This window comes from Conger conger, chromosome 8 (genome assembly GCF_963514075.1).
Source record: "Conger conger chromosome 8, fConCon1.1, whole genome shotgun sequence".
Classification (NCBI taxonomy): Eukaryota; Metazoa; Chordata; class Actinopteri; order Anguilliformes; family Congridae; genus Conger; species Conger conger.
This window is the reverse complement of record NC_083767.1, coordinates 64,096,184-64,107,494: the sequence shown is the minus strand read 5'-3', so window position 1 is coordinate 64,107,494 and position 11,311 is coordinate 64,096,184. Positions and strand designations below refer to the sequence as shown.

General features: G+C 45.4%; 1 protein-coding gene across 2 annotated transcripts; it reads left to right on the top strand.

Annotated features, from left to right (window-relative positions):
• The first annotated feature begins 1,684 nt into the window (after positions 1 to 1,684).
• On the top strand, positions 1,685 to 11,140 carry LOC133134772 (E3 ubiquitin-protein ligase TRIM39-like). Of its 2 annotated transcripts, XM_061251155.1 has the most exons (7): positions 1,685 to 1,790; positions 2,354 to 2,940; positions 5,872 to 5,967; positions 6,077 to 6,310; positions 6,771 to 6,918; positions 7,881 to 7,907; positions 10,443 to 11,140. In XM_061251155.1, the coding sequence occupies exons 2-7, from the start codon at positions 2,356 to 2,358 to the stop codon at positions 11,042 to 11,044; spliced, it is 1,692 nt and encodes a 563-aa protein (XP_061107139.1). In that variant the 5' UTR covers positions 1,685 to 1,790; positions 2,354 to 2,355; the 3' UTR covers positions 11,045 to 11,140. The 2 variants fall into 2 exon arrangements, with proteins under 2 accessions (XP_061107139.1, XP_061107140.1); XM_061251156.1 differs by lacking the exon at positions 1,685 to 1,790 and having other exon boundaries at positions 2,341 to 2,940.
• Positions 11,141 to 11,311: the final 171 nt, after the last annotated feature.

The following is an 11,311-nucleotide window of genomic DNA, read 5'->3' as shown; positions in this document are numbered from 1 at the left end:
TTAAATTAATTAATTTAAATGTGTTTGACCACATTTATGATGCAAAAATATATTTCACTGAAAGATCAGCAAAATACATGAGAGAAAAAATGAAAATATCCTGAATGTGCTTCAGAAGAGAAATCTGAGAGCTGAGATCAAGATGTCCTGTTGTATGGCATTGCAATCATTACACTGATGATGAAATGCGCATTCAAAAGTGATTGGATTTCCATAATTCTTTGGAAAACAATATTCAAATGTCATTTTTGTTCACCTTGCAAGCAGCGTTTCCCTGTATCTCTAGGTCTTATCTCACCAGATAAAGTCAAGTGACTTTACCCAGGTCCAAAGTCCGAGAGTCATGCTTCAGAGAGGAGTGGTTTCTGCACAGTAGAGAGAGGGAGGCAGGGGAGAAAGGGACAGAGTGTGCTTTAATTCCCTTTTCATTGTCCCTTTCACATGCACACACACGTATGCACACACACCACTCTCACCTAAACAAACAACAGACTAATACTACTGTATTTGCAGTTTGGAATATCTTGATAAGGATGTTCGAATTGTTCAACTGTTAGGAAAAGTCAGAATCTCATTTAAAACTTTGAAGAGAATCAGAATCAAATGTTAAACCGTTGAGAGAATCAGAAACTCCCCCGAAAGGAAAGACGTGCATCACCGGCTCCATTAAGGCCCGTTCAGCAGAAATGTCACAAGACAGTGTGACGACAATATTAACATAAAACGATTAACGATCGCAGTACTGGTTATTGGACTGCACTCATCAGCCCAGGGAGCGCTAATAAAGAACACAATCAGACAGGGACGGCCGATATTGCTGGAGGAGTCAGGAGTCTGCGGTATCACTATTTAAAAAACAAATAAATCCGATGACCAAATAAGCACTGGTCGTTATCTTTGTTGTGCAGGTAGCAGTCGAAACTTCCCTCCAGGGTTTTTCAGCGCACTTATCCCTGGTTATGGGTATGCACTTTGTACTTTGTTGTACGTCGCTCTGGATAAGAGCCATTACTGTGATTGTAATGTAATGAGTCTAACACTGCACTCCTGAGATGCACACTGAAGGCTTGACTGTACTGCGGTAACGTCACGCGTTTACTTGTGAATTAACTGCACTGCTCGCGTATTGGCCACATTACACCCACACAATAATTATAAAACTAAACCGCGAAACTAGATTTATTTTACTTCGTCAGCTAGCTATTGTTCTAACCTCGTTTACTTGTTTGCGCCCTGAGTGGGGGCAGCCGCACGAGAGGAGAGGACGTAGACGGAGCCGCTTTGGAACGTTTCTTTGGAAGGCAGAAACGTTCTCTTTAACGTCAATCAAAGAGTTTCGTTTTAAAACTACTTATCATAACAAGTCAGTTGGCCTTTACAATTTCGGTTAACATGGAGAACGGCGACCCCAGCGTCATTTCGAGCCCTGGTTGTAATGGAATTTCATTAAATGATAGGCAGATATTCTGTACTCCTTAAAAGACTTTCGGGGCTACCGAAAAAACATTCCCGGAAGCCATGCTGGTGACGCCGATGAAACTTACGCACACATACACACACACACACACACACACACACACACACTAAAATAAAAATGATATTAGACTTGTCTTTTCAGCCACCATGAGGCGAACACGAAGGGGCGGGACGTTGAGTCTGAGTGGAAGCCTGAGTTCAATGTGTCACTTTCACTCGACTCAAACCCAGCTCCTCGCCTGCTGAAGGTCTCTGGCACGTTCAACTGAACAAAGAATTCTAGTCTGTTGCTGACGCTTTTAAAGCTCTACCAGGTACGTTAAATTTTCTGTTGCTTGCGCAGTAAATCCCGGAAGGAGCAATTTAAATAAACTTTTTTAATGTTTATTTAAGGAAATGAAATAAAAATCGTCAGCCTTCAAGAAGCTTGCCAATTTGTTTTGTTTTTTTAATTTGAAAGGAAATAGATTAGAAACCATTCAAAACTCTGACCTCAAAGGTACTGAAGTCTGTAGGGTGTAAAATAGTGACCGTCTCTCCTGTAGTACTGTGTGGCCTGGAGGAGGTGAGCTCTCCTGTAGTACTGTGAGGCCTGGAGGAGGTGAGCTCTCCTGTAGTACTGTGTGGCCTGGAGGAGGTGAGCTCTCCTATAGTACTGTGTGGCCTGGAGGAGGTGAGCTCTCCTGTAGTACTGTGTGGCCTGGAGGAGGTGAGCTCTCCTGTAGTACTGTGTGGCCTGGAGGAGGTGAGCTCTCCTGTAGTACTGTGTGGCCTGGAGGAGGTGAGCTCTCCTGTAGTACTGTGTGGCCTGCAGGAGGTGAGCTCTCCTGTAGTACTGTGTGGCCTGCAGGAGGTGAGCTCTCTCTCTGTCCCGCAGCGATGGCCTCCTGCAGGGGGCTCCTTTCTGAGGAGCAGTTCCAGTGCTCCCTCTGCTCGGAGGTGTTCAGCAGCCCTGTCTCCACGCCCTGTGGGCACAGCTTCTGCAGGGCCTGCATACAGGGCTACTGGCAGGGCCGGGGTGCCTGCATCTGCCCCCGCTGTGGGGCGGGCTTCCCGGGCTGGCCCGGGCTCTGTGAGAACGCGTTTGCCAGAGAGATGGTGGAGAAGTTCCGCAGGCTGAGGCTGGAGCGGCCCCGCCCGGAGGACCCGGCTGCAGCCCCGCCCGGAGGCATGGCCTGTGACGTGTGCATCGCGGGAAAGCAGGCGGCAGTGAAGTCCTGCCTGGTGTGCCTGACCTCATACTGCCAGCCTCACCTGGAGCCTCACCTGAGGGTGGAGGGCCTGAAGAGGCACAAACTCCTCCCCCCCACCGCTGACCTGCAGGACCGACAGTGCCGGGAGCACCAGAGACCCCTGGAGCTGTTCTGCAGGAGTGACCAGTCCTGCGTGTGTGTGCTGTGCACCGACACTCTCCACAAGTCACATGACTGCATCCCCGCAGAGAGGGCGTGGACAGAGAAACAGGTGAGAGCAAGGCATGATGGGAAGCCTTTCTGTGAGGGTGTGCCCTTTATGTCCCTCCTCTCTATCTCCTGCCCTTTAGAACATGTAGAACACTGTTAATGTCACACAACTGTCATTTAGAACCTGAAGAACACTGTTCATGTTACTAACACAGCTGTCCTTTAGAACCTGAAGAACACTGTTAATGTTACTAACACAGCTGTCCTTTAGAACCTGAAGAACACTGTTCATGTTACTAACACAGCTGTCCTTTAGAACCTGAAGAACACTGTTAATGTTACTAACACAGCTGTCCTTTAGGACCTGAAGAACACTGTTAATGTTACGAACCCAGCTATCCTTTAGAACATGTAGAACACTGTTAATGTTATGAACACATCTATCCTTTAGAACCTGAAGAACACTGTTCATGTTACTAACACAGCTGTCCTTTAGAACCTGAAGAACACTGTTAATGTTACTAACCCAGCTGTCTTTTAGAACCTGAAGAACACTGTTAATGTTACTAACACAGCTGTACTTTAGAACCTGAAGAACACTGTTAATGTTACGAACACAGCTGTCCTTTAGAACATGTAGAACACTGTTAATGTTATGAACACATCTATCCTTTAGAACCTGAAGAACACTGTTCATGTTACTAACACAGCTGTCCTTTAGAACCTGAAGAACACTGTTAATGCTATGGACACAGCTGTCCTTTAGAACCTGAAGAACACTGTTAATGTTACTAACACAGCTATCCTTTAGAACCTGAAGAACACTGTTCATGTTACTAACACAGCTGTCCTTTAGAACCTGAAGAACACTGTTAATGTTATGGACACAGCTGTCCTTTAGAACCTGAAGAACACTGTTAATGTTACTAACCCAGCTGTCCTTTAGAACCTGAAGAACACTGTTAATGTTACTAACACAGCTGTCCTTTAGAACCTGAAGAACACTGTTAATGTTACGAACCCAGCTGTCCTTTAGAGCCTGAAGAACACTGTTAATGTTACTAACACAGCTGTCCTTTAGAACCTGAAGAACACTGTTAATGTTACGAACACAGCTGTCCTTTAGAACATGTAGAACACTGTTAATGTTATGAACACATCTATCCTTTAGAACCTGAAGAACACTGTTCATGTTACTAACACAGTTGTCCTTTAGAACCTGAAGAACACTGTTAATGTCATGGACACAGCTGTCCTTTAGAACATGTAGAACACTGTTAATGTTACTAACACAGCTGTCCTTTAGAACCCGAAGAACACTGTTTATGTTACTAACAAAGCTATCCTTTAGAACCTGAAGAACACTGTTAATGTTACTAACCCAGCTGTCATTTAGAACATGTAGAACACTGTTAATGTTACTAACCCAGCTGTCCTTTAGAACCTGAAGAACACTGTTAATATTACTAACACAGCTGTCCTTTAGAACCTGAAGAACACTGTTAATGTTACTAACCCAGCTGTCCTTTAGAACCTGAAGAAGACTGTTAATGTTATGAACACATCTGTCCTTTAGAACATGTAGAACACTGTTAATGTTATGAACACAGCTATCCTTTAGAACCTGAAGAACACTGTTAATGTTACTAACACAGCTGTCCTTTAGAACCTGAAGAACACTGTTAATGTTATGGACACAGCTGTCCTTTAGAACATGTAGAACACTGTTAATGTTACTAACCCAGCTATCCTTTAGAACATGTAGAACACTGTTAATGTTACTAACCCAGCTGTCCTTTAGAACATGTAGAACACTGTTCATGTTACTAACAAAGCTATCCTTTAGAACCTGAAGAACACTGTTAATGTTACTAACCCAGCTGTCCTTTAGAACATGTAGAACACTGTTAATCTTACACAACTGTCCTTTAGAACATGTAGAACACTGTTCATGTTACTAACACAGCTATCCTTTAGAACCTGAAGAACACTGTTAATGTTACTAACACATCTATCCTTTAGAACCTGAAGAACTCTGTTAATGTTACTAACACAGCTATCCTTTAGAACCTGAAGAACACTGTTAATGTTACTAACACAGCTGTACTTTAGAACCTGACGCACACTGTTAATGTTACTAACCCAGCTATCCTTTAGAACATGTAGAGCACTGTTAATGTTACTAACCCAGCTATCCTTTAGAACAAGAAGTACACTGTTAATCTCACACAACTGTCCTTTAGAACCTGAAGAACACTGTTAATGTTACTAACACAGCTATCCTTTAGAACCCGAAGAACACTGTTAATGTTACTAACACAGCTATCCTTTAGAACCTGAAGAGCACTGTTAATGTTACTAACACAGCTGTACTTCAGAACCTGAAGCACACTGTTAATGTTACTAACCCAGCTATCCTTTAGAACATGTAGAACACTGTTAATGTTACTAACCCAGCTATCCTTTAGAACCCGAAGAACACTGTTAATGTTACTAACACAGCTATCCTTTAGAACCTGAAGAACACTGTTAATGTTACTAACACAGCTGTACTTTAGAACCTGAAGCACACTGTTAATGTTACTAACCCAGCTATCCTTTAGAACATGTAGAACACTGTTAATGTTACTAACCCAGCTATCCTTTAGAACAAGTAGTACACTGTTAATCTCACACAACTGTCCTTTAGAACCTGAAGAACACTGTTAATGTTACTAACACAGCTATCCTTTAGAACCCGAAGAACACTGTTAATGTTACTAACACAGCTATCCTTTAGAACCTGAAGAACACTGTTAATGTTACTAACACAGCTATCCTTTAGAACCCGAAGAACACTGTTAATGTTACTAACACAGCTGTCCTTTAGAACCTGAAGAACACTGTTAATGTTACTAACCCAGCTGTCCTTTAGAACCTGTAGAACACTGTTAATGTTACACAGCTGTGAGGGGAGTGGGCTTAATATCTGCTGCCCTTGAATGCTTCTCAGGCTCAGCTGAAGAAGACTGAAGCAGAGGTGCAGCAGATGATGCAGGACAGATGGAAGAAGGTGGAGGAGATCAGACAATGTGTGGAGCTGAGCAGAGTGAGTCCTGATTACAGTCCTGATGCTCACATTAGGGAGGGGTACCACAGGGCTCAGTTATGGGTCCATTACTAATCTCTCACTGACTGAAACCCTCTTGTTTGAGCAGAGCAGCACGCAGAGAGAGATTGAGGACAGCGCACAGGTGTTCAGTACTCTAATGCGCTCCATTGAGACTCGCCAGGCTGAACTGACTGAGGTGATGGAAGAGAAGCAGAGAGCAGTCGAGAAACATGCTGAAGACCTCATTAAAGACCTGGAGCAGGAACTCACTGAGCTGCAAAACAAGAAATCTCAACTGGAGAACCTCTCACAAACTGAGGATCATCTCTACTTCCTACAGGTCACACATTCTACTACTACTACTACATGACTGTTACGGACTGCAGAATGGGGGTGTTTGGGCAGTGTGTTAGTGCGTGAGTCAGTGTGTATGTGCAGTGTGTTAGTGTATGTTTGAGTGTTTGGTCAGTGTTAGTGTATGTTTGAGCATGTGGGCAGTGTTAGTGTATGTTTGAGCGTTTGGGCAGTGTGTTAGTGTGTGTTGGGAGTGTTTGGGCAGTGTGTTAGTGTGTGTTGGAGTGTTTGGGCAGTGTGTTAGTGTGTGTTGGAGTGTTTTGGCAGTGTGTTAGTGCGTGAGTAAGTGTGTATGTGCAGTGCGTTAGTGTGTGTTGGGAGTGTTTGGGCAGTGTGTTAGTGTGTGTTGGAGTGTTTGGGCAGTGTGTTAGTGTGTGTTGGAGTGTTTGGGGAGGTTACAGAGCAGTAATTGTCCACGCTGATGGACCGGTCCTCTCCTGCTGTAGAGTTTCCAGTCTCAGTGCACCCTCCCAAACACCCAGGACTGGTCTGGTGCTGGCATTCACACTGATGTGTGTGTGGGAGCTGTGAGAAGGTGTGTGGAACAGCTGGAGGTCTCTCTCGCCGAGCAAGAGGACAAACTGGCCCAGATGGGTACGTCTCGCAATCTGCATGGACCTTTCCCACAGCTGCTGGCAGAAAATATGCCGTGTGAGTGTGTGTGTGTGTGCGTGTGTGTGTGCGTGTGCGTGTGCGTGTGTGAGTGTGTTTGTGTGTGTTTGTGTGTGCGTGTGTGTGTGTGTATGTGTGCATGTGTGTACGTGTGTGTGTGTGTGTGCGTGTGAGTGTGAGTGTGTGTACGTGTGTGTATATGTGTGCATGTGTGTACGTGTGTGTGTGCGTGTGAGTGTGTGCGAGTCTGTCTGTGTGTGTGTGTGTGTGTGTGTGTGTACGTGTGTGTGTGCGTGTGAGTGTGTGTGTGTGAGTCTGTCTGTGTGTGTGCGTGTGTGTGTGTGTGTGTGTGTACGAGTGTGTATTTAATTTAAATGAACTTCCCTGGATATAACACAGTGGAAGTTGCATTGTTCCCATGTTGTAGTCAGTTTGGTTGGGAGATACATTTGCTCACAATAATAAGGAATAACTGAATATGAAAATGTCATCTTGGTAACTCTTGGTAAAAATGTTTTATTGTAGCTTGGCTAACTATTTTGCATGTTCTTATTTGCTGGCTATTGTTGGTGCCATCCAATTATTCAAGCTACAAAGCTAAAGAAGTCATTTAAGGCTGATTTAAGGTGCTGCTGGTTGTCTCGGATATACTGGCTGTCTGCGCTCTGTCCTCTGGTTGATTTTGCTCAAAATCGTGATCGGAACAAAAGTGATGGCTGCTTAATTTGTGTTGTTAAAATGAAATTGTACATTAAGCAATACAGCTACATTAGGCTGCCTCACTTTGTGGGCTGACAATCTCATAAACAAGCTGAAAAAAGGCTGAAAAGTCTGTTTTGTGTGCAGACTAAATAAAGTTACAAAGTTTGGAAGCCAATTAGTTCTTATTAATTATTGTAATATTTATATTCTTCCCTGTTAAAATCTGTATTTGTTCATTACAGAGATGCAGAAGCTTTGCCAATATTCAGGTACGACACACTCCCGCCGTTCAGCTCAGAAGGGTACAGCTATAGATACATATACACTCAGTGATTCATTAGGTAGACCTGTATACCAGCCTCTTAATGCAAATATTTAATCAACCAATCATGTGTCAGCAACTAAATGCATAAAAGCATGCAGATGTAGTCAACAGGTTCAGCTGTTGTTCAGACCAAATGTCGGAATGGGGAATGGGAGCGGTCAATGGCCTTGCTTGAACCGCCAACCTTCTAGGTCCCAGTTGTGTACCTTAGCCACTAGGCTACAGGCTGCCTCAGTCATGTACCTTAGCCACTAGGCTACATGCGGCCCCAGTCATGTACCTTAACCACTAGGCTACAGGCTGCCCCAGTCATGTACCTTAGCCACTAGGCTACAGGCTGCCCCAGTCATGTACCTTAGCCACTAGGCTACAGGCTGCCCCAGTCATGTACCTTAGTCACTAGGCTACAGGCTGCCCCAGTCATGTACCTTAGTCACTTGGCTACAGGCTGCCCCAGTCATGTACCTTAGTCACTAGGCTACAGGCTGCCCCAGTCATGTACCTTAGTCACTAGGCTACAGGCTGCCCCAGTCATGTACCTTAGTCACTAGGCTACAGGCTGCCCCAGTCATGTACCTTAGTCACTAGGCTACAGGCTGCCCCAGTCATGTACCTTAGTCACTAGGCTACAGGCTGCCCCAGTCATGTACCTTAGTCACTAGGCTACAGGCTGCCCCAGTCATGTACCTTAGTCACTAGGCTACAGGTTGCCCCAGTCATGTACCTTAGTCACTAGGCTACAGGCTGCCCCAGTCATGGGCCTTAGTCACTAGGCTACAGGCTGCCCCAGGCATGTACCTTAGTCACTAGGCTACAGGCTGCCCCAGTCATGTACCTTAGTCACTAGGCTACAGGCTGCCCCAGTCATGTACCTTAGTCACTAGGCTACAGGCTGCCCCAGTCATGGGCCTTAGTCACTAGGCTACAGGCTGCCCCAGGCATGTACCTTAGTCACTAGGCTACAGGCTGCCCCAGTCATGGGCCTTAGTCACTAGGCTACAGGCTGCCCCAGTCATGTACCTTAGTCACTAGGCTACAGGCTGCCCCATCTCTGTGCATGGCCCATTAGCCACTCAACATGGCTGCCTTTAGCCACTCGATATTTGAATCTCACAGTGTAGCCTCTGTATTTCTGGTCATGAAGCCGTCTGCAGGCAGACTCCCGAAGAGTGTTTCTGTCTGTTGGTCAGGTGTTTGGGGGTTTTTCTTTATTATTTATTGTGGAGGCTCACTTCTTAATTGTGTTCCACGGGTGATTTTGGTCGGCCTACGGCTTGGCCCGTGTCTCTGACCGTATTCTTGTTTCTCAGTCTCATGACGGCTTCTTTGACTTTCATGTTTTGGTCTTCGTGTTGATAAACAGCAATCATAGTTTCCAAAGGTGATCGAAAGACTAAAGAGGAAAGATTAGGTGCTGAAAGCACTCTTATACCTGAATACCCTTTTCCTAAAATCTGAGAATGTACACTTTAACCACATGTTAATTGTGTGATACCAAATCTAAGATTGTGGAAAATCAGAGGCAAGTCAAGACATAATGGGTCTTCGTCCCAAACATTATGGAGGGCATTGTACAATGGTAAAGTCATATCTGTGAAAAATGGCCAGCATCAGCCAAGCAGCCACCATTGCGCATGTGAGAGGCTTAGTAGTGGCTGATCATGAGTCTGGCATGTTGACCAGTGAGTTTGTACTATTCATCACGAGCTGTCCATGTGCTGCTGGGGCCCGTTAATTACCGCCTGCAGTTACATTTATTATTATTCTTTTCTTTCTTGTACAATATCAATAATAATAATAATAATAATAATAATAAATAATGATGATGATGATGATGATGATGATAATAATAAATAATAATAATAATAATAATAATAAATAATGATGATGATGATGATGATGATGATGATGATGATGATGATGATGATAATAATAATAATAATAATAAATAATAAATAATAAATAATAAATAATAATAATATTATTATTATTATTATTACTATTACTGGTGCAGTGTGAGTCATACCCATGATGCTCTGGTGCAGTGTGAGTCATACCCATGATGCTGTGGTGCAGTGTGAGTCATACCCATGATGCTGTGGTGCAGTGTGAGTCATACCGATGATGCTCTGGTGCAGTGTGAGTCATACCCATGATGCTCTGGTGCAGTGTGAGTCATACCCATGATGCTCTGGTGCAGTGTGAGTCATACCGATGATGCTCTTGTGCAGTGTGAGTCATACCCATGATGCTCTGGTGCAGTGTGAGTCATACCCATGATGCTGTGGTGCAGTGTGAGTCATACCCATGATGCTCTTGTGCAGTGTGAGTCATACCCATGATGCTCTGGTGCAGTGTGAGTCATACCCATGATGCTCTGGTGCAGTGTGAGTCATACCCATGATGCTGTGGTGCAGTGTGAGTCATACCCATGATGCTCTGGTGCAGTGTGAGTCATACCCATGATGCTCTGGTGCAGTGGGCGTGGTGCTGGACCCTGACACGGCGCATCCCTGGCTGGCGCTCTCGGCGGACGGGGGCGGCGTGGGGGACGGGGAGCAGGAGCAGGACGTCCCAGATGGGCCCCTGCGCTTCGACAGGGCCCCCTGCGTGCTGGCGCAGGACGCCTTCTCCTCCGGCAGGCGCTACTGGGAGGTGCAGGTGGGGGACAAGACAAGCTGGGACCTGGGCGTGGCCAGAGCGTCAATCACCAGGAAGGGCGGGGTCACGCTGTCGCCAGGATACGGGTTCTGGGCTTTGTGTGTGAGGGGTGGGAGTGAGTATCAGGCCTGTGCAGACCCTCCCCTCCCCCTCCCCCTCAGAGAGAGGCCCAGGACTGTGGGGGTGTTTCTGGACTACGAGGCGGGGCAGGTTTCCTTCTACAACGTGGGGGCCAGGACTCATATCTACTCCTTCACTGACTGCTCCTTCACTGAGCCACTGTACCCCTACTTCAGCCCCGGAGTCAATGACAACGGCACCAACACAGCCCCTCTGACCATCCTCTCCCCTGTCAATCATGTGGGGGGCGGGGCTTCCTGTGACGAGCAGCCGGAGGAGGAGGAGTTGGTGAGATTATGACAGTGATAAACGCTGTCTGACCTCTTTCTGTTTGAAACAGATTGGAACAGATTTTTGACAACAGTGTATTTATTTTCCCTGAGTAATATTTGCAGGCTAATAAATCCTCTTTAAAACTGATACAAACTCAGAAATGTTTTTGGTTCATCCCTGATGAGCAGCCATATTTTAGATGTACACTTGGTGTTAAAGTATATCCAGTGTCTCAGGATTCATTAACTAACTACAGGAAGATGGCTGTCAAACAGGGTGGGGTCAGGAGAGCCA